Source organism: Salvelinus namaycush, chromosome 36 (genome assembly GCF_016432855.1).
Source record: "Salvelinus namaycush isolate Seneca chromosome 36, SaNama_1.0, whole genome shotgun sequence".
Taxonomy (NCBI): domain Eukaryota; kingdom Metazoa; phylum Chordata; class Actinopteri; order Salmoniformes; family Salmonidae; genus Salvelinus; species Salvelinus namaycush.
Genome location: NC_052342.1, coordinates 1,577,307 through 1,605,218, shown reverse-complemented (window position 1 = coordinate 1,605,218; position 27,912 = coordinate 1,577,307). Strand labels below are relative to the sequence as shown.

At 41.3% G+C, this 27,912-nt stretch overlaps 1 protein-coding gene across 2 annotated transcripts; it reads left to right on the top strand.

Moving 5' to 3' along the window:
- Positions 1-1,662: 1,662 nt before the first annotated feature.
- LOC120030676 lies at positions 1,663-26,452 on the top strand. Of its 2 annotated transcripts, none has more exons than XM_038976118.1 (3): positions 1,663-1,927; positions 19,214-19,266; positions 25,376-26,452. In XM_038976118.1, the coding sequence occupies exons 2-3, from the start codon at positions 19,235-19,237 to the stop codon at positions 26,160-26,162; spliced, it is 819 nt and encodes a 272-aa protein (XP_038832046.1). In that variant the 5' UTR covers positions 1,663-1,927; positions 19,214-19,234; the 3' UTR covers positions 26,163-26,452. The 2 variants fall into 2 exon arrangements, with proteins under 2 accessions (XP_038832046.1, XP_038832047.1); XM_038976119.1 differs by lacking the exon at positions 1,663-1,927 and adding an exon at positions 18,674-18,924.
- The last annotated feature ends 1,460 nt before the right edge of the window (positions 26,453-27,912 follow it).

Below are 27,912 nucleotides of genomic sequence, written 5' to 3'. Positions count from 1 at the left end.
GCTCATCTGTAATGTTTCCCTTGTTGCATTGATGGATAACGTTGTGTGAGCAGGAGACTCGTCGTCTCATCTGCTTGCGGTTTCCCCCCAAACTAAGACATTTCGATCGATCTCGCCGGAACCTAATGTAGCTACGGTTAGCTCCTGTAGCTATTTGATGGAATGAACAACAACAATATGAGCTTGTCATGCGGCCCTGCATAGTGAGTAAATTCAATAACTAGCAACAATAACTGTTCTCCAGTCCAAAATGTTAGATAGCTAACGTTACTGGCTTTGGCTAGCTAGCTAATGTTAGCTACTGTAGCTAGCAACTGTCCTTAAATTAACGTTAACGTTACCATTACAACTCCATCAAATTGATTTAACGTAATAACATTTAAATCTAACCTGTGCGATAGTTTGTTAGCTAGCTACCGCGTTACATGAATTTGCAGCTATAGCTAAGCTAACGCATTACCGTTAGCTATAGGCGACCAACGGCACAGTAACGTTAGCTAGCTAACTACAGTAGATGATATACCGTTAGCTATATTTTAATGTTAATGTTAGTCAGCATTTACAAACGTATATATAGTTAAATTCAGTGACAATTAGATGTAATAATAATAGATAGTTACCCAATTTGATTGTCAATATTAGCTTCTTCAGCATCAACGAGTATCTAACGTTACTGGCAACACAGGCAACCCAACGGTCAAATAAGTGTGAGCCTTGCCAGTGTGAGCGCGCTAGGTGTCCAAGTGACCTTAGTTTCGCGCACTAGCTTTGATCATGGCTGCACTAATATTTTTCTGATAGTCTTCTAATTACCTGTAGATAACAACCCTCAATTGTTATTAACATTTCATTAATGTATTTTATTGGAATTAAATGAATGGATAATTTGAAGTGGTGGCTGCATGCATGCTATACTGGGTCAGTTTGTAATTCAAGCCTATTTTGTAAAATTGCTTTATTATTCCTAATCCAGATATCCCCATTTATTAATTACATTTCTTCCTCCATCAAATGTAGGCATATACCCTAACCCCCTTATGTATTATAGAGAACATCATCTTTGATGTATGAATGTAGCCAACCGTTTATTGATTAGTTTGATTCATTTTAAGCAATTTGGCATCACAGCATATTTTAGTAACTTTAAGATTTGCATGATAATTTAAAAAAATGTTTATGAGTAAAATGTTCACTTCTCCAAAGTGTTAAAGCATTGTTATGAGACGCAATGTGGATGAATGATTCAGTGATTTCATTTCACATTGCAAACTCATCTCTTCGGATTTCCCATCTTCTACACGTCGCAGTAGAGCGGCCAATTGGTTTATAATTGACACCTGCACTTCTATTCATTATTTAATCATCATAGGTTTTATACATATTTTCTGATAAATTATTGCCAACCATGATACGAAAAGGTTTTACTGTCCATAGGTAGGCTATGCCTAAAAGATTTCAAACGTGCAGGTGAATAATGATTATGCATTGAGAGAATAAAAGGAAGTCAATTGTCTATCTGTGCATAAATGACATTGAACAAAAAAAATGCACACTCTTTTAGCACCTAATAGGACCTTATGTAAATGTTTATGTGCAGTAGCTCACGTTTTATGTGCACTAGCGACTTCGAAGTCACATGATCGCTCATTAACGCCATGCAAACTCTAGGCAGCCCATGTCCAGGCCTTGCTTAGACTAACATCAAACATTCAAATATCCGTGCTTTGCCAGAGACATGTGACATAGCAGTCACGGTGGACTTTTCCTTCGCAGCGACAGACGGCAACAAACACTACAAGGAAAGGAAATATTATAGTCAAATATGAACAGAATATGCTACCTTCACTTTTCGGATGGTTTGAACTTTTATCCGTGAATTGTTGATACTACAGCGAAAGGGTGTCCGCACCTTCAGTTAGCGCGACAGGTAAAGTCTCTCTCCATCTCCTCTGCCAAGTAGTAGAAAACTAGAAAAATGTTTTTACACGTTTATAAGTCACGTATTGACAACAACAACAGTGGAAAGTTGTAGGAGTTCAGTAGTTGTTGTTATGACAGGCATATGGCTATTTACAAAGACGCACAAATCAGGTTTGCACACATGTTGCGCGAGTTTCAAAGGCTTCCCATCGCATTCCCATGGTTAAATGTAAATCATTGAACAATATTTGTATGTATACTATTTATAAGATCAACTTTGGAAATGCAGTTATTGAAAATAAAATGCGTTTTGTTTTAGTAAGTACTGCGCTAACACAAGAGAATGAGGGATGTCAAAGAATTAAGAATGTAATTAAGGCTATTGGTTTAAACTGTGTGTGTGGGTGTGCTGTGTGAGTCTAAAATGGATTTGCATTTAACTATATGCCAAAAATGTGTATTGACCTGTTGAATGCCATTCAGTTGGAGACTGAAAAGAGACAGGGATAGATGGTTGTGTGACATATGGTAGGCCTATATGATATTAAAATATGCAGAGCTCACCCCCCATAACAGTGATGAATGGGCAGGTCTTTTTTAATGTTGGCAATAGCAGTTAAAAAAATAGCAGTTAATTAAGTTAATGATTTAACAGTAATGGTCCATTGAAATCAGCTATAAGCTGTTTGCTTGGCCTTGGGCACTGTTTGCACTTTCTGATGTGTGCCTAATGCCATGTGAACTTCATATCTATCAGCTGTTACAAATCTCATCAATTTGCCAAATGTAGGCCTAGCTATTCCTATATGTGGATCACTCAGTACACCACTAGTGTGTGTTTCACAGGTAGTGAGGCTGCTGTACACACATAGAACTGACCTCATAGGTGTGGGTGTTGTTGAAAATACTCTGCGACATAATGCCATTGGTAAAGGCTACGCATCAGTGCAATGTTGATCAGTGTGGCTCTCTCCTGCCTAAGAACACCTTACGTTGAATAAGAAGAAGAAGAAGTGTCCTAGTGCCCATCCTACCCCTCTTGTAACCTAGTGACCACCAGGAAGTGACCTTAGATCAGTAACTTCCTATTAAGTGGCTCAGTACTGAGACCAACAGCCGGTTTGTTGGCACTATGGGGGTAGTGGGGTTGGGTGATAAGAAATGCTGATAAGAGTTTGAGAGAGAGAGCGAGAGAGAGGAAAGAGAGGTTTGTTTTTAGCTAATGCCCAAGGCCATTTAAAAGGGGTGTTTGGGGAATACACACAAACACACTCACACAGACATTGTGTCTATATGACCTCACCCACATAAAAAAATACAACAGTTTACTATTTAATACTATAGTACGTACTATAGAATTATATAGTATTCTGTAGTATACTGTAGAATACTATACTACACTCTGTAGTAACCCTTGATTGTGTAGTGCTTACTATATCATTTTGTAGTATACTGCGGAATACTATACTCCACACTGTAGTGTTGTCATGATAACAATATTGCGATACTACGATACCAGATTTTCCTTGGCAAAATAAATAAATACATGAGGCATACTTAACTCTATGGTCCTTTAGAACCTACTTTTGTGAAATATTGTGTGCTATAGCTTGCAAAATAAACAAATGTGACTCTGGGTGATGACATAAGGCTGTTTTTCTAACATTAGGACTGTTTTCCTCAAGAAATGTAGTCTGCTTCATGTTTTGTTTCCTTTCTTGCTTTACTTCCTAGTATTGCGATATTGGTAACGTGACAACACTAAAACACTGTAGTATCCCGTTACCATGTAGAGCTTACTGTAGAATGTTCTAGTATGCTGTAGAATACTATATTAAATACTAGAGTATTATCCGCAAAAAAAACACTGTAGTAAAGACTACAGTAATGTCCCCAAACACACAGTTTTTTAAACTATAGTAATACTACATTATCTAATTTGCATATGCTGCACCTATTCCCATCCCCCATATGCAGCCATGAGTGAAAAACCTACATGTATAGTATAGACCACATATTGTGTTCCCTACAGGTTATAGAAGAAAGCAGAAGTGCTGAACTATCTGTTCAGACTCCAGTCATACATTCCTACAGGTTATGGATCATTTCCTCTTAGTATGTGCCTAGTAGGTTTCCTCAAGGAGAAACCCCCCATTTCTATGTCAAAGATAGTAAAAGAAAAAACACTGTTGTAAATACTACAGTAATACCTGCAAAAACACAACAGTAATTATTATATTATATACTATAGTTTACTATAGTAATACTACAGTATTTATACTATAATACACTTTACTACAGTATACTACAGTAATGTCTGCAAAAACACTACAGTGAATACTATAGTATATAAATATGGTAATACTACAGTATTTAGAGCATAGTATAGCATAGTATACTTTTTTTCATATGGGTATCACCCAGTGTGTTTTGTATGATTATGGCCATTGGTAATATTTCAGTGACAGTGAGTTTTACATGGGTTGTGTCAGTGTCAAATAGATTACATCATGTTAAAAGTCACCAATTTTACTTGACACAGCTTTTTACAGGATAAAAATAATTTTATAGACCAATTCTAGTATCCTGGAAGTCAATACTGATGTGTGTGTTCGTTGTGTATTTGTTAATCTAATGAGGTCCTATTGCAATCTCATGAGACCACATTTTGTGTACTTTAGTCGTCATGACATATCACCATGGCTACGGGCACCAGGGTAACCCATCTGGCCTTACCTGGCCTTATTCAAATGAACCCACTTTTAATGCTGCGTCATTGTGTGCTCATGGCTCGCATTTCGCTTCGCAAAAAATCTGTAGGCTGATGACTTTTAGACTGAAGCGTTATATCGGTGAAACGTATTATGATGGCATCACAAACTACTATATTGTTTTTATTTAATTCAGTCACAGTATCAGCTTTTCTGTGAAAGTGCTTTGGTTATCAAGAGCGAGATAAATCTACCCAAAGTAGATGTAGCAAGAAAGTGTAGGCTTGATAAGCTCTCACACACGTCTAACTGCCAAATGCCATATACAGAAGAATAAGAGTGAATGAACGGCTGAGAGAGGCATGGATTTTGAATCATTTCGTAGGGTCTTAAACGCCACAGAGTTGATAAGAGGGGTCCAAAATGGCCCTCCTATGAAGAAAAGATGGGCTGTTCCATAAAAACATACTATCCACACACGCACTCATGCATGCACACACAGACACTGTGTGTACATTGTGTTTTAAAAAACGAAGTTGAAGTTACAGTATATATTTTCAATGTATTACCACAAGCGGACCTTTCTAAAGGTCTACAGGAGTCACCAGGTGGTGACATTCTGTTATTGTCTTCCATCTCTTTGTGTGAATAGTCAAAGGGCCCTTATTTTTTTGTTTGATACTGTAGCTTGCTGGGGGCCTTTTAAAGTGAAGAGATTGAGATATTTCACATTAAACTTTTTACAGCTTATATTATTTCCCATTATTGGCCAAATGCTAGCAGATCCCCAGCGTCTAATTAAACAAGCTCTCAGGGGAGAGTTTCAGAGACTGATATTCAACATCTGTCTCTCAGGGAAAATATTCTGATGAATAATTATAACATGAAACATAAATGTTATAGCCCTGTGTTTTGTAGATTATGCTACCTGTATTTTGTCTTATTTGGTATGGTGAAACACGAACCTGCAGTGTAACAGATTTGGTGGATGGCGTTCAGCTATTTAAGATAAAAAACAACAATCAACGCAGCTATGCCCTGCGACGAACCATCAAACAGGCAAAGCGTCAATACAGGGCTAAGATTGAATCATACTACACCGGCTCCGACGCTCGTCTTATGTGGTTGGGCTTGCAAACTATTACAGACTACAAAGGGAAGCACAGCCGCGAGCTGCCCAGTGACACGAGCCTACCAGACGAGCTAAATCACTTCTATGCTCGCTTCGAGGCAAGTAACACTGAGGCATGCATGAGAGCATCAGCTGTTCCGGACGACTGTGTGATCACGCTCTCCGTAGTCGACGTGAGTAAGACCTTTAAACAGGTCAACATACAAAAGGCTACGGGGCCAGACGGATTACCAGGACGTGTGCTTCGGGCATGTGCTGACCAGCTGGCAGGTGTCTTCACTAACATTTTCAACATGTCCCTGATTGAGTCTCTAATAACAACATGTTTCAAGCAGACCACCATAGTCCCGGTGCCCTAGAACACAAAAGCAACCTGCCTAAATTACTACAGACCCATAGCACTCATGTGACCGTAGTGTACGTGTAGGTATGTACGGCAGTACCAAATCGGAAAGATAGGTAGGAGCAAGCCCATGTAATGCTTTGTAGGTTAGCAGTAAAACCTTGAAATCAGCCCTGGCCTTAACAGGAAGCCAGTGTAGGGAGGCTAGCACTGGAGTAATATGATCAAATTTTGGGGTTCTAGTCAGGATTCTAGCAGCCGTATTTAGCACTAATTGAAGTTTATTTAGTGCTTTATCCGGGTAGCCGGAAAGTAGAGCATTGCAGTAGTCTAACCTAGAAGAAACAAAAGCATGGATTCATTTTTCTGCATAATTTCTGGACAGAAAATGTCAGATTTTTGCAATGTTATGTAAATGGTAAAAAGCTGTCCTTGAAACAGTCTTGATATGATCGTCAAAAGAGAGATCAGGGTCCAGAGTAACGCCGAGGTCCTTCACAGTTTTATTTGAGACGACTGTACAACCATCAAGATTAATTGTCAGATTCAACAGAAGATCTCTTTGTTTCTTGGGACCTAGAACAAGCATCTCTGTTTTGTCCGAGTTTAAAAGTAGAACGTTTGCAGCCATGCACTTCCTTATGTCTGAAACACAGGCTTCCAGCAAGGGCAATTTTGGGGCTTCACCATGTTTCATTGAAATGTACAGCTGTGTGTCAATTAACATTATGTTTTCGAATTACATCCCCAAGAGGTAAAATATATAGTGAAAACAATAGTGGTCCTAAAACGGAACCTTGAGAAACACCGACATTTACAGTTGATTTCACAGGACAAACCATTCACAGAGACAAACTGATATATTTCCGACAAGATCTAAACCAGGCCAGAACTTGTCCGTGTAGACCAATTTGGGTTTCCAATCTCCAAAAGAATGTGGTGATCGATGGTATCAAAAGCAGCACTAAGGTCTAGGAGCACGAGGACAGATGCAGAGCCTCGGTCTGACGCCATTAAAAGGTAATTTACCACCTTCGCAAGTGCAGTCTCAGTGCTATGATGGGGTCTAAACCAGACTGAAGCATTTCGTATACATTGTTTGTCTTCAGGAAGGCAGTGAGTTGCTGCACAGCAGCTTTTTCTAAAATGTTTGAGAGGAATGGGAGATTCGATATAGTCCGATAGTTTTTTTATATTTTCTGGGCCAAGGTTTGGCTTTTTGAAGACAGGCTTTATTGCTGCCACTTTTCGTAAGTTTGGACACAGCCGGTGGATAGAGAGCCGTTTATTATGTTCAACATAGGAGGGCCAAGCACAGAAAGCAGCTCTTTCAGTAGTTTAGTTGGAATAGGGTCCAGTATGCAGCTTGAAGGTTTAGAGGCCATGATTATGTTCATCATTGTGTCAAGAGATATAGTACTAAAACACTTGAGTGTCTCCCTTGATCCTAGGTCCTGGCAGAGTTGTACAGACTCAGGACAACTGAGCTTTGGAGGAATACGCAGATTTAAAGAGGAGTCCGTAATTTGCTTTCTAATGATCATGATAATGATCAAGTTTGTGAATTTATTACTGCTGAAGTGAATGCCATCTTCTCTTGGGGAATGCTGATTTTTAGTTAGCTTTGCGACAGTATCAAAAATACATTTCGTATTGTTCTTATTTTCCTCAATTAAGTTGGAAAAATAGGATGATCGAGCAGCAGTGAGGGCTCTTCGATACTGCACGGTACTGTCTTTCCAAGCTAGTCGGAAGACTTCCGTTTGGTGTGGCGCCATTTCCGTTCCAATTTCCTGGAAGCTTGCTTCAGAGCTCGGGTATTTTCTGTATACCAGGGAGCTAGTTTCTTATGACAAATGTTTTTTGTTTTTAGGGGTGCGACTGCATCTAGGGTATTGCGCAAGGTTAAATTGAGTTCATCAGTTAGGTGGTTAACTGATTTTTGTCCTCTGACGTCCTTGGGTAGGCAGAAGGAGTCTGGAAGGGCATCAAGGAATCTTTGTTGTCTGAGAATTTATAGCACGGCTTTTGATGCTCCTTGGTTGGGGTCTGAGCAGATTATTTGTTGCGACTGCAAATATAATAAAATGGTGGTCCGATAGTCCAGGATTATGAGAAACATTAAGATCTACAACATTTATTCCATGGGACAAAACTAGGTCCAGAGTATGACCGTGGCAGTGAGTAGGTCCAGAGACATGTTGGACAAAACCCACTGAGTCGATGGTGGCTCCGAAAGCCTTTTGGAGTGGGTCTGTGGACTTTTCCATGTGAATATTAAAGTCACCAAAAATTTGAATATTATCTGCTATGACTACAAGGTCCGATAGGAATTCAGCGAACTCAGTGAGGACGCTGTACATGGCCCAGGAGGCTTGTAAACAGTAGCTATAAAAAGTGATTGAGTAGGCTGCATAGATTTCATGACTAGAAGCTCAAAAGACGAATACGTCGGGGGGGGTTTTGTAAATTGAAATTTGCTATCGTAAATGTAAGCAACACCTCCGCCTTTGCGGGATGCGCGGGGGATATGGTCACTAGTGTAACCAGGAGGTGAGGCTTCATTTAACACAGTAAATTCATCAGGATTAAGCCATGTTTCAGTCAGGCCAATCACATCAAGATTATGATCAGTGATTAGTTCACTGACTATGACTGCCTTGAAAATGAGGGATCTAACATTAAGTAGCCCCATTTTGAGATGTGAGGTATCACGATCTCTTTCAATCATTTTGGCCGCCTTTCCTTCCAGTTCTCTGCTGCCAGTGACTGGAACGAATTGCAAAAATCGCTGAAGTTGGAGACTTTTATTTCCCTCACCAACTTTAAACATCAACTATCTGAGCAGCTAACCGATCGCTGCAGCTGTACATAGTCCACCCATTCTACCTACCTCACCCCATACTGTCTTTATTTTATTTACTTTTCTGCTCTTTTGCACACCAGTATCTCTACTTGCACATCATCATCTGCTCATGTATCACTCCAGTGTTAATCTGCTAAATTGTAATTATTCGCTCCTATGGACTATTTATTGCCTACCTCCTCATGCCTTTTGCACACACTGTATATAGACTTTCTTTTTTCTACTGTGTCATTGACTTGTTTATTGTGTTATTGGCTTGTTTATTGTTTACTCCATGTGTAACTCTGTGTTGTTGTCTGTGTCACAATGCTTTGCTTTATCTTGGCCAGGTCACAGTTGCAAATGAGAACTTGTTCTCAACTAGCCTAACTAGTTAAATAAAGGTAAAATAAAATAATGGCAGGAATGGAGGAGGTCTTTATTCTAGTGAGATTGCTAAGGTGAACACTGCCATGTTTAGTTTTGCCCAACCTAGGTCGAGGCACAGACACGGTCTCAATGGGGATAGCTGAGCTGACTACACTGACTGTGCTAGGGGCAGACTCCACTAAGCTGGTAGGCTGGCTAATGCTGCCTGGCCTGCATCCTATTTCATTGTGGAGCTAGGGGAGTTATAGCCCTGTCTATGATCGTAGATAAGATGAGAGAACCCCTCCAGCTAGGATGGAGTCCGTCACTCCTCAACAGACCAGGCTTGGTCCTGTTTGTGGGTGAGTCCCAGAATGAGGGCCAATTATCTACAAATTCTACCTTTTGGGAGTGGCAGAAAACAGTTTTCAACCAGCGATTGAGTTGTGAGACTCAGCTGTAGAGCTCAGTTGCAGACGACACAACAGTGGTAGGCCTGATCACCGACAACAACGAGACAGCCTATAGGGAGGAGGTCAGAGACCTGGCCGTGTGGTGCCAGAATAACAACCTATCTCTCAAGCGTAACCAAGACTAAGGAGATTATTGTGGACTACAGGAAAAGGAGGACTGAGCACGCCCCCATTCTCATCAACGGGGCTGTAGTGGAGCAGGTTGAGAACTACAAGTTCCTTGGTGTCCACATCAACAACAAACTAGAATGGTCCAAACACACCAAGGCAGTTGTGAAAAGGGCACGACAAAGCCTACTCCCCCTCAGGAAACTAAAAAGATTTGGCATGGGTCCTGAGATCCTCAAAAGGTTCTACAGCTGATACATCGAGAGCATCCTGAATGGTTGCATCACTGCCTGGTACGGCAATTGCTCGGCCTCTGACCGCAAGGCACTACAGAGGGCAGTGCGTATGGCCCAGTACATCACTGGAGTGCCAAGTCTAGGACAAAAAGGCTTCTCGACAGTTTACCCCCAAGCCATAAGACTCCTAAACAGGTAATCAAATGGCTACCCGGACTATTTGCATTGTGTGCCCCCTCCAACCCCTCTTTTTACGCTGCTGCTACTCTCTGTTTATCATATATGCATAGTCACTTTAGCTATGCATTCATGTTCATACTACCTCATTTGGGCCGACCAACCAGTGCTCCTGCACATTGGCTAACCGGGCTATCTGCATTGTGTCCCACCCACCACCCGCCAACCCCTCTTTTACGCTACTGCTACTCTCTGTTCATCATATATGTATAGTCACTTTAACCATATCTACATGTACATACTACCTCAATCAGCCTGACTAACCGGTGTCTGTATGTAGCCTCGCTACATCTATTGCCTCGCTATTGTATATAGCCTGTCTTTTTACTGTTGTTTTATTTCTTTACCTACCTATTGTTCACCTACTACCTTTTTTGCACTATTGGTTAGAGCCTGTTAGTAAGCATTTCACTGTAAGGTCTACACCTGTTGTATTTAGTGCACGTGACAAATAAACTTTGATTTGAACTCACAAAACGGAAAACATTTAATTATCTCCAAGGGACTGAGGACTGTGATGGGTTTGGTTGTGCTAGGCACACTTATGGAAAAGTTAAATCAACAACTCGACATCAACTTGAAGTCAACAACTATCATGGTGTTTATTAAACTACACATGCAATCAAAGGTAATCAAACTATCCAACAAAGGACATAACTACAGTGTATATGTCTTACGTCACTTTGCCTGCAGTATTTTTGTAACAAAAGAGACCATCAGGGCAGGTTGGCATCTCTAGATATGAGAGATGGAATACTCATTTTTCATCTAAAGATTAAACCGGCTAGTGCCTTTTCAGCTCAATACTTTGGGCTAAAACCTAGCTTCAGGCCATAATAAAAAATCTTCCCCATGGCTTTTCTCAAATGGATCTGACTGGCAATGCGATGGCTTGCCCCCGATTCTAATCGGATTCACATTTAGGGAACAATCTGCAGCAATCCAACTTTTATTGCCTTCTTTTCCAAGATGGAACATTTAAATTTCCTCCCAAGGAAAATGACTCTGAGCATGGGCTCTGCCAAAGTGATAATCTTCTTCCTATCATCTCAGATCCTAAGAAACAGTACTAGGCAACACAATCATAAAATTCAGATAAAATGCTATTACCGCCGAAGAATAATGACCAATATTGGAATCAATGATAGCTACAGTTGAAGTCGTAAGTTTACATACACTTAGGTTGGAGTCATTAACTTGTTTTTCAACCACTCCACAAATGTCTTGTTTACAAACTATAGTTTTGTCAAATAAGTTAGGAGATCTACTTTGTGCATGACACAAGTCATTTTTCTAACAATTGTTAACTGATTATTTCACTTATAATTCACTGTATCACAATTCGTGGGTCAGGAGTTTACATACACTAAGTTGACTGTGCCTTTAACTTCACTTGGAAAATTCCAGAAAATGATGTCATTGCTTTAGAAGCTTCTGATAGGCATCAATGACATAATTTCAGTCATTTGGAGGTGTACCTGTGGATGTATTTCAAGGCCTACCTTCAAACTCAGTGTCTCTTTGCTTGACATCATGGGAAAATCAAAAGAAGTCAGCCAAGACCTCAGAAAGAAAATTGTTGACCTCCACAAGTTTGGTTCATCCTTGGGAGCAATTTCCAAACACCTGAAGGTACCGCATTCATCTGTACAACCAATAGTACGCAAGTATAAACACCATGGGACCATGCAGCCGTCATACCGCTCAGGAAGGAGACACATTCTGTCTCCTAGAGATGAACGTACTTTGGTGTGCAAATCAAGTGCAAATCAATCCCAGAACAACAGCAAAGGACCTTGTGAAGATGCTGGAGGAAACAGATACAAAAGTATCTATATCCACAGTAAAACGAGTCCTATATCGACATAACCTGAATGGCCGCTCAGCAAGGAAGAAGTCACTGCTCCAAAACCGCTATAAAAAAAAAGCCAGACTACGGTTTGCAACTGCACATGGGGACAAAGATCGTACTTTTTGGAGAAATGTCCTCTGGTCTGATGAAACAAAAATAGAACTGTTTAGCTATAATGAACATTTATGTTTGGAGGAAAAAGGGGCAAATGGGTCTTCCAAATGGACAATCACCCCAAGCATACTTCCAAAATTGTGGCAAAATGGCTTAAGGACAACAAAGTCAAGGTATTGGAGTGGCCATCACAAAGCACTAAACTCAATCCTATAGAAACTTTGTGGGCAGAACTGAAAAAGCGTGTGCGAACAAGGAGGCCTTACAAGCCTGACTCAGTTACACCAGCTCTGTCAGGAGGAATGGGCCAAAATTCACCCAACTTATTGTGGGAAGCTTGTGGAAGGCTACCCGAAACATTTGACCCAAGTTAAACAATTTAAAGGCAATGCTACCGAATTGTCACGATCGTCGTAACTTTGAATGGAGGACCAAGGCGCAGCGTGATAGAAAGACATCTTCTTTTATTATGAAGACGAACAAAACAACAAACAGACGACCGTGAAGCTATTCAAACAAATAGTGCTGACACTAAACACTACACATAGACAATTACCCACAATAGCCTAATGCCTATGGCTGCCTTAAATATGGCTCCCAATCAGAGACAATGAAAGACAGCTGTCTCTGATTGAGAACCATTCAGGCAACCATAGACATACCTAGACACCTACACTAAACACAACCCCATAACCTCTACAAAACCCCCTATACAATACAACCACCCAAGACGAGACAAATACACACAAACATCCCCCCTGTCACACCCTGACCTAACCAAAATATTACAGAAAACAAAGATAACTAAGGCCAGGGCGTGACACGAATACTAATTGAGTGTATGTAAACTTCTGACCCACTGGGAATGTGATGAGAGAAATAAAATCTGAAATAAATCATTCTCTCTACTATTATTCTGACATTTCACATTCTTAAAATAAAGTGGAGATCCTAACTCACCTAAGACAGGGAATCTTTACTAGGATTAAATGTCAGGAATTGTGAAAAACTGAGTTTAAATGTATTTTGGCTAAGGTGTATGTAAACTTCCGACTTCAACTGTATCTGACACACAGATTGAAGATCATTATGCTGTTGGAAGTTCTCCAGGTGAGAACAATTATTGGTCATTTTGATATTCTGATGTAACTCCAATGCTGCCGTTATTGGTTACCAAGGGACCTATGAAGAGGGAGTATTGATGTGATGTAATAATATGCTCTTTATTGACAGTAGTGACTGTCTCTCACTCATCCCTCCCTAGTTCTCCTTCTTCTGGTCTACTTGGTGTACTGTCTGTCAGTCAGCCTGTCAGTCTTTATCTTTTAGGTCAGTGGTGCACAACTCTAGTACTTAAGGGCTACAGTGTTTGCTGATATTAATCCTTCCCTTTCAGTAATAGACTGTGTTACAGTAGTAACCAGGTGTAGTAGTAACCATCTCTGAGTTATAACGATTCAATCCAAAAACCAGTTGTTCTCTGGCCCCCAAGGTCTGGAGTTGAGTGTGAACTGTAGTCTACTTATAGTCAACCTCAGGTAACAGAAGTAACTCATACCTTCTCACAACTAGAGGCCTGAAGTACAAGCAGGTATTTTAGTTTTGCTTCCTTCAACAATTACCACAGAGTGTGCATTCTTTGGAGTGGTCCAGGTACTGTAAATGCTAATAGGCTACTGTTTAGGCTAATATGCTACTTATATATTTTAGGGTCTCTCTCTTGCTCAGCGGAGCATCTTAGTTAGCCCAAGGCAGACCTGGTTTCATATACTATTTAAAAATATTCAGATACTTTCAGCATTTGCTTTAAGCCCGTTTGGAATGCAAGGTGGGTTGAGTTTGCTCTTTGGGGACATTTATTTTGGTTCCATTTAGGCAGGCAAGTTCAATCAAGCACAGTTGAAGTTACAAGTTGTATTTGTCGTATGTACAGGATACACATGGTATACACCATCCAACGTTGTGATGTGTGTATAGCATGAATGTATATGTGTGTTTGTGTGTGTGTGTGTGTGTGTGTGCGCATGCATGCGTGTATGGATGAGTGTATATCTGTGTGGATTTGTGCGTAAGTTGGTATTAGACCTCATACCCCGATAGCGTTTGCCCGACGGTAAGGGAGTGAGCGGAATGTGGCTGGGATGTGTGGGGTCCTTGATGATACTGCGGGCCTTCCTCAGGCACCGTTTCGAGTAGATGTCCTTTACGGGTGGGGAGTATGGTCCCAGTGATGTACTGGGCCATCTTCGCCACCCGCTGGAGGGTCTTGCGGTCGTGGACAGAGCAATTCACGTACCAGGCTGTGATACAACCGGTCAGGGCGCTGTCGATGGTGTAGTGGGAGTACTTGGAGGGCGCCCTCTTGACAAGAGTGGTGGTGTTGTTGGTCTGTGTCAAAATGTGGACGCAGAGGAACTTAAAACTGCTGACTCTCTACTGCAGTCCCGTTGATGTGGATTGGGTAATGTTCCCTCCTCTGCCTCCTGAAGTCAACAATCAACTCCTTTGTTTTGCTGACGTTGAGGGACAGGTTGTTGTCTTGGCACCACAATGCCAGTTTACTTACTTCCTCCCTATAGGCTGACTCGTCGTTGTTGATCAGACCTACAACCGTGGTCTTGTCAGCAAACTTGATGATGGAGTTGCTGTTGTGTAAAGCCATGCAGTCATGGATGAACAGGGAGTACAGCAGAGGGCTGAGTACACACCCCTTGTGGGCCCCTGTGATAAGAGTCAGTGTGGAGGAGGTTGCCAATCCACACAGCCTGTGGTCTGCCCGTAAGAAACTACAGGATCCAGTTGCAGAGGGTGGTGTCCAGACCCAGGGCCCTGGGATTGGTTTCGAGCTTGGAGGGAACAATCCAAGGTTGAGTTGAATGCTGAACTGTAGTCAATGAACAGCATCCTCATATAGGTGTTCCTCTTGTCCAGATGTGTTATGGCCATGTGATTAACGATGGAAATTATATCTTCCGTGGATCTGTTGGAGCGGTAGGCAAATAGTATTCGGTCCAGTGTGCCTGGCATGTTGGCCTTGATGTGGGCCATGACCAGCTTCTCGAAGCACTTCATGATGACCAGGGTGAGGGCGACGGGGGCGATAGTCATTTGGGCATGTCACCTTGCTTTTCTTGGGCACTGAGACGATGGTGGTCTCCTTGAAGCAGGTGGGGACTATGGCCTGGGACAGGGACAGGATGAAGATGTTCGAGAAGACACCCGCCAGCTGGTCAGCGCACACTCTGAGGACTAGCCAAGGTATGCAATCTGGTCCAGCGTCTTTGTGAGTATTCACATCAGCCTCGGAGAGTGAGAGTCTTCCTAGATGGCTCTGTATTGTTTGCCTGGAAGCGATCATAAAATGTTTTAAGCTCGTCTGAGAGGGAGGCTTCGTTGGGCACCACACAGCTGGATATGTCTTTAAAGTCCATGATAGTCTGAGTTGCCAGACATCAATTCAAGTTTGAGTCTGTATTATCTTTTTGCATCCCTAATGGATTTGCAGAGCTTGTACCTGCTTGCTTTGTACACGTTGCGCGTCACCGGGGTTCGTTCCTGCTAACATTTATTGCTGCAGTACGGGCTCCCAGCATGGTTCTGATATCTCCGTTCATCCAGGGTTTTTGGTTGGGGTGTGTCCGAATTGTTATTGTGGGTACAACATCACCACATTTCCTAATGAAGCCTGTGACTGAAGATGTATATTCCTCAATGTTCCTAAAACAGGTTTTGCTTTGAAAATATCACCCATCCCTATCTCATTTCAATGGGAACAACAAGCATTGTCTCGAACATATCCTGACAATCATTTCCAGGTATAGGTCTCTCGGAGAGCTAAAAGATAGGGAAGCAACCACCATTTACCTACATATGTAGGCTGCTATAGCCTACATATTTATTTACTTTGTCATTCTATAATTTTCATGGAATTTTATTAGCAATTAAATAATGAATTTAGAATTTATCCAAATACATTTTCTATAAATAATTTTACCAGCTTCATGTATTCTGCACCGCTCCCCTGCGCTATGGCAGCACTACATCCTAGTTCAATTCGCAAGTGGACGAAACTATCTCACCGGAGAAAGCATCTGAGCAAGCAAAACAGTGCCTCTCCATCTGGACATAAAGAGTATGACATGCCATATTCTTTTTGTCCAGACAGCAGCAGATACTTGGGCTACACATACTGAGACAGAGGGGCGCTGTTTCGCTCGTTCCGTTGCTTTATCTGAGATTGATGTGTCTTTCTGTCGGTGCGCGTCTCGGTCAAAATAAACTATCAATATTTTAATATTTTTATTTGGAAGAGCAAGGAGGTATGGTAGGGGGCAGGTCAGGCCCACTAAGGCTCGCCAATAACGCCGGCCCTGACTGCATGTAGGCCTACAGTGTGTGAGTTGTGAATAATGCAAAAGCATGTGGCAAAAGTGTCACTACTAGACCATAGAGAAACCATTTATGAATAGGCTACTTGTGCATAGCCAGGATAAGAAAGACACCAGATGCATTGCATTTAATCAAACGAAACAGAAAGCAAGAAATCATTACGGGAAAGTAGTTTCAAGTTTTTGTTAGTTGTATGTACGGGATAAATGTGTGTGTCACCGAATTATCTCATCTCTCGTTCAATGTGCATATAGCCTACATCATGGAGGGGTTTTTACACACATCCAAATAATAACAGGAGCTGTCTAAAATAATGTAACAACCTACATAGATAAAAAGGAGATGTCCGCTCACTGTTTTGCTGTTTAATAAAGCTTTGGTGATTAAGATTTATTTCAAAGCCAAACACTTTATCGATAGTCTTGACTACTTAGTGAATGGATTGGGCATGACAAAACAAACTGCCTTCATTAATAAGAGGGGAGGCTATAATTGGTTTTTAAATTAAATTAAATGGGAAAAAACATACCTTTTTTATATTTCTAAATACGAGGTTTACGGACGTAAAAATGACATCTCTCTTGTGCCATGTACATATGGGCACTGTGCATCACGACTGAATAAGATGCACTTCCGTTGTCAAAATCCATGCCATAACCAACCGCGTTACTGCTGAAACCAGCTTTTGGTTGGTCTTAAATATCCCCACCAGCACATACTGAAATGACCACTGCCACATGTTTTTAAGGACATACCTCAGATATTGCCACCCTTCCAACCTCAGCGCAAGCAAGCTCATTTAAGACAGGTAAATGACCAATTATGGTGCTATGTTTTAAAAATAGAAGAGTGCTGGCTTTAACAGGTTGAAATGGCAAACTGAGCGTGCGTTTGACAATTGCGCTGGCTTAATGCCAGCCTAAAATACAGCCCTATATGTTTTTGGTGCTGATTTAGTGTGATCTTGGCGGTTATTTTAAGGAGGGTCAAATCGCAGAATGGGCTGTTTATGCCGTACCTAAATCACATGGGAATATTGACTTCTTATCTCCCAAAGCCCAGAGCAAGGTTGCTTGTTTATTTTTTTTTCCTGCACTCAGAGATCTGGAGGTAAATACAAAATCTAGTAGGGATTCTCATATCTCCCAAATGTTTTCAGAACACTAAATATCTAGAGGACATGCAGAAGGAAGCTACATTAAAAATTGTGAAGACGATCAAGAGAACTCTCCTTTCCGTCAACCCAACAGGTGTCATTGAGGGGATTGGCTGAAGCTGTGCACTAATGACCCAATCGAAGCCATTCGCTAAGTGATAGACACGTCCATCCCTGGCATTTTACTGGATCTCTCTATCAAACGGTCCAAAGCCAATTTAAACCTGATGTGCCCCTGACCTATCAGTCCTGGGTCATGTTCAGTAGGAAATATTGTAGGAAAACATGATGCAACATAATTTCTGTTTCAGAGTTGCAGTGAATGTCAATGTGACATTTACTGTTACATTGAAAGTGAATGCTGAAAATCCACTGTCTTTATATCTTAATCATTTCTTTTTTCACAGTAATGTTTATTTATGTCATAATGCTGTCCGTAAGCACCACATTGTCTTTGTGAAAGAAAGAAAGTTAGTCCCTTTAAGATGTGCAAGGGGTCATTGGCTTTTCATTGCGGCAACACTTTTTTCTGTTTCTCAGTAAAGACCAAAGCTGGGGGAGAAAGATACTGTGTCCTTGCTTCCCTCTCTCTCTCTCTCTCTCTCTCTCTCTCTCTCTCTCTCTCTCTCTCTTGCTAGCAGACAGACCCATTCAAGCCTCTCTTGTTAATTATTTATCCAGGCAAAGAAATGCCAAAGCTTAGGGAAACACACACACACACACAGCCAGGAGAGAAAAGATCACCCCCATCCTCTACACACACACACACACACACACACACACACACAAACATAATACCTACAGTAAGCACGCTGTTAGACTCTTTCTTTCACACACACACACATAAATTGGAATGGATGAATACCAAAGCTTTATCAGCGCTTCAGACAGACACACTACATCATCCCTGAACACAGCGCTCAGGCGTCACCATGGACACAGAGGGCAAGCCCAAGTCTAAACCTGACTTATGAGGTTCAAATCCTCCCGATAGTTTAGAAAAGCCTTCAACAAAGGCTACCTCTATGTCACAGGACAGGTGAGTAGAGAACTCTTGGATAAATAAATTGACACTTCTTGAAAGTGTGTGTCACAACGTTTGTTGCTCAGACAGTCTTGGACTGTCTGTCTCAACCTTTCTATCATCTGGGTCTTAAAGAAAATGTCACTGATTGAAAATGTCACCAAGTTTGATGGGACTTTGCTTGTCATTAGAGTTATTGATGTGTGGCGGCCGTAACCTTTCTCTGTGTTTTCTACATTATAGTGGTTATTTATAATTGTAAGATTTCTATTTTAGTAACAAAATGCTTTTTGTCCTTTCACAGCTTCACTACCCAGCTAGCCAGATGGGTTGCCAATGCTGTAAGATGATTAAAAGGTGAGTAGGAGCATTTGTGTGTGTATGTGTTTGTGTGCGTCAGGGTTTCCAGTAGACTGCTTTTGGCAGATTAAAAAAGATGAAAGCTGATAAATTGTTGCTGGCCAATTTGACCAGGAGAAAAAACAATCCCATGGCAAAATAATGCTTTTTATTCATTGATAGAAATATCTGTCGACGTAAATACATTTGACCGGCATGCTTATTGGTCTATAGGTTAATTAAAAAACAAAAAATATTAAATTGGGGTATGTGTATTTTCATTAGTCATCATGTACTGTATAGTACCAGTCAAAAGTTTAGACACACCTACTCATTTTTTTTATTTAACCTTTATTTAACTAGGCAAGTCAGTTAAGAACAAATTCTTATTTACAATGACAGCCTACCAGGGAACAGTGGTAGAACGACAGATTTTTACCTTGTCAGCTCAAGGACTCGATCCAGCAACCTTTTGGTTACTGGCCCAACGCTCTGACCACTAGGCTACCTGCCACCCCTAAGTGGTGGTTCCACTCATTCAAGGGTTTTTCTTTATTCTTTACTATTATCTACATTGTAGAATAATAGTGAAGACATCAAAACTATAAAATGACACATATGGAATCATATAGTAACCAAAAAAGTGTTAAACAAATCAAAATATTTTTTATGTTTGAGATTCTTCAAAGTTGTCACCCTTTGCCTTGATGACAGCTTTGCACACTCTTGGCATTCTCTCAACCAGATTCATGAAGTAGTCACCTGGAATGCATTTCAATTAACAGGTGTGCCTTGTTAAAAGTACATTTGTGGAATTTCTTTCCTTAATGCGTTTGAGCCAATCAGTTGTGTTGTGACAAGGTAGGGGTGGTATACAGAAGATAACCTTATTTGGTGAAAGACCAAGTCCATATTATGGTAAGAACAGCTCAAATAAGCAAAGAGAAACGACAGTCCATCATTATTTTAAGACATGAAGGTCAGTCAATGCGGAAAATTTCAAGAACTTTGAACGTTTCTTCAAGTGCAGTCACAAAAACCATCAAGTGCTATGATGAAACTGGCTCTCAGGAGGACCACTACAGGGAAGGAAGACCCAGAGTTACCTCTGCTGCAGAGGATAAATTCATTAGAGTTAACTGCATCTCAGATTGCAGCCCAAATAAATGCTTCACAGAGTTCAAGTAACAGACACATCTTAACATCAACTGTTCCGAGGAGAATGCATGAATCAGGCCTTCATGGTCAAATTGCTGCAAAGAAACCACTACGAAAGGACGCCAAGAAACACGAGCAATGGACATTAGACCGGTGGAAATCTGTCCTTTGAGTCCAAATTTGAGATTTTTAGTTCTAACCGCCGTGTCTTTGTGAGACGCAGAGTAGGCTTCCCACGGTGAAGCATGGAGGAGGAGGTGTGGGGGTGCTTTGCTGGCGACACTGTCTGTGATTCATTTTGAATTCAAGGCTCACTTAACTAACAATTGTAAATGCAATCGCATGTTAAAAAAAGTTTTGATTGCCACGATTAAAAAGAGCTAATATTTTTGTTTCTCAACTGGTAATTGAAGCGTGCCTGTCATTCAAGTGCATAGGCAACGGTAGGCAGACTATCAGCACGTCATCCACCACTTTGCAATGTGAGCTGGAGGCAGTATGCATTTTCAAAGCATCATTTAATTGTTAGAAACCTGAATGACTTACCTTGCTTCAATGTAGCTTAGGTAAAATCCAACCATAGAATCTTGGAGGCAATTATTTTATAAAGACTTTCTTCATATGCAATTGAAACCAGGATTTCTCTCCTGTTCTATTGGTTTTCGAATAAAATGTTGTTTTTTGTCCAGAAACCAAAGGCACAATGCTAGTTGTTGCATCTTTAGATTCCACCTCTTTCTAAATTTCAAAATGACATTTTTATTTCTGTCACATATGTAACCACTCACATCAGGTGTGCTGTTTAGAATGGTGGTTTCCCAGAATTACATTTTGGCAAATGTTTCATTACAGGAGTTCTGTTTAGAGTTCTGTTTAGAAGAATTACCATCATTCTCAAATGGCCGGTAAATTAAAATCGTCCTGGTAACTGGTAACTCATTTTCCTAACGGAAACCCTGGTGGGTGTGTGTGCTTGCATGAGGGCTTCTGAAATGTGTCTGTATGAACCCATTGCATTTATGTTTGTGTAAGGAGAGGGGGAAGGTTTACATATTGACAGCAGCTCTCCATCTCTAAGCGAAGGTCACACTGCTAAACAAAATTTGTTAGATTGTTTTCAAAATCCAGTCCTTATTCTTACTATCATGAGCTACAGCTACAGTATTCCTCGTATAGCCTTATCTATCCTATTGAACCAGACAGATGTCCTATCTTAATGTCACTGTACATTCTCTTCCCATCCTAATTATTGCTTTCCTTCTGTTTCATATAGATAGAGATGGGCTACATTATAAAGTGTCACTCACAGTGACCTCCAACATTGGCTTTCCGTATAAATATCCAGTCAATATGCAAATACTTATCTCATCACCCTCCTCTCAGCTTACTTTGCTGTAAGTGTGAATGTAAGAGGAAAGGGGAAAGGAGTAATACTTTGATTGAATATAAATAAAAGGGCTTACACCGATTCACATACTGTAGTCTATAATCCCTTCCACACACACACCTCTCTTTCCCATGTACAGGAAGGTAGAAAGACACACACACACACACACACACACACACACACACACACACACACACACACACACACACACACACACACACACACACACACACACACACACACACACACACACACACACACACACACACACACACACACACACACACACACAACCTCTCTGCTTCTCACACTTTAAAATGCATGTGCATACACATTCACACACAAACACACACATACACCTCCCCTTAATTGTGTCTCAGTGTCACATTTCTTGGCTTAGCCGTTTCCTGAGCATATTAAACAGATTGGCTGGGCGGGACTGTACTGTAGGTTACTGGGTCAGTTCCCACTTTGACCGCATGCCAACTCTCTCCAGTCTCTCAGACCTTCTCATGCCTGATCACAAATCACACAGGACTCCTGTGAAATCTATCAAGGCTGTTATAGAATACCAAATAAATTACTCCACCTTTTATTGCTAAAACACTTGGCTAGAACCACATGGATTAGAATAGTAGATAGCAGTAGTAGATGGATAGCTTTTGGGTTTGCTTAAAAAAACTTGTAGACATCTGTATGACTTATGGGTTTTTTGCATTCCTTTTTTCAGGGACTTGATTGCCTTTCCAATTTAGCATTAGACATGGCACTTCTTTGTATTGTAGTCACATCCGGAGTGGTGTGTTGTTGTGGCATCTCATCTACAGTTGAAGTCGGAAGTTTACATACCCTTTAGCCACATACATTTAAACTCAGTTTTTCACAAATCCTGACATTTAATCCATGTGAAACTTCCCTGTCTTAGGTCAGTTAGGATCACCATTTTATTTTAAGAATGTGAAATGTCAGAATAATAGTAGAGAGAATTATTTATTTCAGCTTTTATTTCTTTCATCACATTCCCAGTGGGTCCGAAGTTTACGTACACTCAATTAGTATTCGGTAGCATTGCCTTTAAATTGTTTAACTTGGGTCAAACGTTTTGGGTAGCCTTCCACAAGCTTCCCACAATAAGTTGGGTGAATTTTGGCCCATTCCTCCTGACAGAGCTGATGTAACCGAGTCAGGTTTGTAGGCCTCCTCGCTTGCACACGCTTTTTCAGTTCTGCCCACAAATTTTCTATAGGATTGAGGTCAGGGCTTTGTGATGGCAACTCCAATACCTTGACTTTGTTGTCCTTAAGCCATTTTGTCACAACTTTGGAAGTATGCATGGGGTCATTGTCCATTTGGAAGACCCATTTGCGACCAAGCTTTAAGTTCCTGACTGATGTCTTGGGGTGTTGCTTCAATATATCCACATCATTTTCCACATAATTCTCCTCATGATGCCATCTATTTTGTGAAGTGCACCAGTCCCTCCTGCAGCAAAGCAAACCCACAACATGATGCTGCCACCCCGTACTTCATGGTTGGGATGGTGTTCTATAGGATTGAGGTCAGGGCTTTGTGATGGCCACTCCAATACCTTGACTTTGTTGTCCTTAACAATGATGGGGTGTTTGTTATTTGTAATTTGTATGAGCATAACAAGATGTAACAACTGAGACATAAACTGAGGTGGAATTTCAGGCTTCTTTCAAAAAGTGAGACAGAAGCTGTAAACAAAAATTAAACAATTTCTACTTTTTGAGAATGTGGGAATGGTCTGTGGACACTTAATAAGAGACAATTATGTTGAGTGTGTTTCATTTGGTGACCTCATGAAGGACAGGAAACACACATAACTATATCTCTTAAAGTGTACATTTCCCAGCTGTCAGGTTTACATCTAAATATTTTGAAAAGTATGTGATTAAACATGAAACTATTTGTGAAAAGATGTAATATGATATTAACCTTCTAAATGAGAGAATGGATTTTCATATAAAGATTAACTAGTCACTGGCCACACCCCCATGAGCCCAGGCATCACATTAGGCGTCATGGACCGCCCTTTTCTACTGAAACGTTTAAAACCCACTCCTGATGAAATTCACACCAGACCATGCCAACCCTGGTGTAAGCTAAGGTTGCAAATTATTGAATTTCTAAGACCAAAACATGCCAGGTGACGCTGGTGTGTGAAGTGGTTTAAACTACAACGCTACCAAAGAACAAGACTATATCACGTGGAGCATTGGCTACACGGCTGGAAATGGCTAAACTCTGAGACTATCGATTCACTACAGAATAAGTGAGAAATTCTAGACGACGCGAATTACTAGTCTGCAGCTAGAAATGACGTAAACCTAGGACGAGAATACAGACAACCGCCGAAACATCTATTCTATGAGAACATTTCCGAATGGTACTCTGAAGTATCAATAGCCGCTCTATATAAACGAATGCTTCCATGGTGCCCCGGATTCCTAATGAGTTAGTTATTGCCTGATTAATTTAATCAAATAATGAAACGTTAGGTAATCGATTTGAAAATAGCATGTCATCACATTAAGGATACTAGAGACACGACACAGCTGTAGACTAAACTTTGAGGAAAGACAAAATGGAAAACATTATTTTCTCAGTTCATAAATGTGAGGAGGGAGGGAGCAGGTGGGGGAAAACTTGAAGGAAGATCAAGTGAGGGAATGAGGAGAGGACTGGGGAGAGGTTGTGGGGGACAATATCATACAGCGACATGAGGAGTGCTCAAACACAGAGAGGAGAGAGGGGTGAGGTTGAAGCGAGGGGGAGAGGTAAAGCCAGAGACACCTTTAGAGGTGTGAGATGGTGTGTGGGGTTGTGTGATTTGTGGGGTATGAGGAGTGCTCAGGGAGTGCATGGTGAAAGAGAGAGGGAGTATGTTATCAGCATAAGGTGCTCACAGCAGGAAGTATCTGACAGCCTGTTACAATGTCCACAAATAAAGGACCCCATCTATTCTGCCCCTGTACTATCTGCGTTAGTGTTTACCTTTTTCACTCTCTGCTCTCTCTCTGTTGATCTCTCTCTCTTTCTGTCACTCTCTCTGTCGCTCTCCCTCTCCGTCATTCTCCGTCTCCCTCATAGTGTTTTTCACTCTATGACTGCTACTAGGAGAGGTGTCCTTGTTTTGACAGTGTGCAAGGGAGTGTGTGCTGGTGTTTAATCGATTCTCAGGCAAAGCTGACACCCTGAGACAACTGTGTCAATGCGCCTAAATAGTCCGCCTGTCGTATTTATTCTCTGTGTCTTAGAGAAACAATGAAAGTCATGTGTGACTGGTTATTGAAAGTTGACCGTTTTCTATACAACACAGGGACCGCTGACAAGATGGGGAATAATAAATATTGTTATTTAATTGCTATTTCATTTATTCACATTTGTAAATAAATGTGAACTGCTGGATTAACTAAACATGCTATCTATTTGTTTGTCTTTGTCTGTATCTAATGATCTCTCTCTCCCCTTTCTCTATTTCTCTAAATGTTTTCCTCTCTTCTTCCCTTCTCCCTGTTGCATCTATGATCCGACTGTTCCGGTGGACGTCCACGGCAGGAATAGGGACCCGGCGGAGAGCTCTCTCTATCAGCCCCACCACCTCCCAGCAGACGGCGGGGACCAGTCCAACAACAAGCAGAAGCAGGTCTTCCACAACCTGGGCTTCAGCAACAGCAACAAGCACAACGATGGAGAAGATGGAGGAGGACTAGGCCTCAAGCTGGAGATCGACAACAACCAGATCAACAGGCTTCACGCCGTGCCCGCCAACCCAGAGAGGGGGCAGGGAGTCAAGCCTTGGGCAGGGGAGGGTGGTGGTGGTGGTGGTGGTGGGGGTCTGTATATCCTCCATCCAGAGGGCCAGGTTCCAAGACGAGATCCATCTAAGGGCCCCAGCCAAGTCCCAATCTACCCTAACACACTCTCCCTGGATCATAGTCACCATCTGACACATTTGGGTGACAATGACTCCCACAAGATTAGGATGTTCCGAAATAGCTCGGACCCCTCCTGGCCCGGTGTGAGGTGCTACACCTCGTTGACGGATGAGCTGGATGAGGGGGTGGGTGGCACACCTGAGTACATGTGCGACACAGGGGATGAGGAGAGCGTCCTGTCTGCGGATATTCCAACTAGTACAACTAGCCTGTCCTCGGCAGACACGAAGGATGATAGGAGGGCGCCGGACGCCACTACCGTAGAGAGCGGGAGCGGGATCTCGGTGATGAAGAGCGAAGATGAGGGACGGGAAGAAGATGACGTGCATCACGTCACAGACTCTATGGTGGCGGAAGCTCTAGCAGCTCTAGATGCAGCAACCGCCGGGGAGGACTGTGAGGACTAACTCTTTAAAAACTCTTAAATATTTTCTACAAGGCCTCTTACTATTCCAAAAAGCACAATCTAACTTCGATATCTATTCAGCTTCAATATCTGCTGGGGTGAACAGAAGGAGATTTATTTTTACTAAAATATGGATATTTTTTTTAACATAGTGTAGATCATGCATATTTGTCTAGTGAGTCACATGGGCATGCAGTACCAGTCAAAAGTTTCTTTATTTTTACTATTTTCTACATTATAGAATAATAGTGTAGACATCAAAACTATGAAATAAAACATATGGAATCATGTAGTAACCAAAAAAGTGTTAAACAAATCAAAATATATTTTAGATTCCTCAAAGTTGCCACCCTTTGTCTTGATGACAGCTTTGCACACTGTTGGCATTCTCTCAACCAGCCGTCATTGTAAATAAGAATTTGTCTATTATTCTACAATGTAGAAAATAGTAAAAATAAAGAAAAACCTGGAATGAGTAGGTGTGTCCAAACTTTTGACTGGTACTGTATGTGTGACTATTTTGCCAAGGACTGGGTTGCGTAACAGTAGTCTGTTATCTCAATGTTTGTTGTACTCTCAGGAGCAAGAGAGAATAATACTCTTGGCAATCGACTGTGAATATTCCCAGTGTCTTAATCCTAAATCCTAAACTACAGTTCGTTTTACACTCTTTGGTCTACACTGAGTATACAAAACATTAGGAACACCTTCCTAATATTGAGTTGTAACCCCCCCATTAGAACAGCCTCAATTAATCTGGGCATGAACTCTACAAGGTGTCAAAAGCCTTCCACAGGGATGCTGGCCCTTGTTGACTCCAATGCTTCCCACAGGTGTTTCAAATTGGCTGTATGTTCTTTGGGTTGTGGACCATTTTTGAAACACACGGGAAACTGCTGAGGGTGAAAAACCCAGCAGCGTTGTAGTTCTTGACACAAACCGGTGACCGCACCACCTACTACTATACACCGTTCAAAGGCATTTAAATCTTTTGTCTTGCCCATTCACCCTCTGAATGGGACACACACACAATCCATGTGTCTCAAGGCTTAAAATGCATTTGTTCACCTGTCTCATCCCCGTCATCTACACTGATTTTAAGTGGATTTAACAAGTGACATCAATAAGGGATCATACAGTAGCTTTCGCCTGGATACACCTGGGCTTGGGTTAAATGTGGAAGACACATTTCAGTTGAATGCATTCAGTTGTATAACTGACTAGGTATCGCCCTTTCAGTGTGTCATGGAAAGCGCAGATGTTCTTAATGTTTTATACACTCGGTGTATGGTTCTACATTTCAATGTTCCACCAACTAGTTCTACAGTGCTTATAGAATTTATATTTCAATATTCTGTTCTTTACATGCTTTTTTCAGTGGACGTACGTTAAGTACACTCTTAGAAAAAAAGGTTTATTTGGCTAAACCCTCTGTGGATAGGGTTCTCCATGGAACCAAAAATGCTTTTCAAAGGGTTCTCGTATGGGGACAGCCAAAGAGCCCTTTTAGGTTCTAGATATTTTATTGCCATGGCTTTGTTTGTCTTCAGAGAGCTTGCTGTGCTTCATTGTATGAACACACATTGATAGGTCATCTCCAGCTATCTATTTTTTGTATTGTATCCATGTTGTTGTTATTTTTTTACCAGTTTTTCCTATGTTATTTATATCCTGACTGGTTGGCCCAGACCTTTCAGAGACATTGCCTAAAGTTTGGAGAAAATAATTAGACACGTGAAGAAAAATACCAT

Excerpts from the sequence above, each read along its gene's own strand:
- LOC120030676 (XM_038976118.1), top strand. The coding sequence starts at position 19,235 with ATGGGTTGCCAATGCTGTAAGATGATTAAAAG. Across the intron at positions 19,267-25,375 it reads TGCTGTAAGATGATTAAAAG|GAATAGGGACCCGGCGGAGA; the intron begins GTGAGTAGGAGC and ends CGTCCACGGCAG.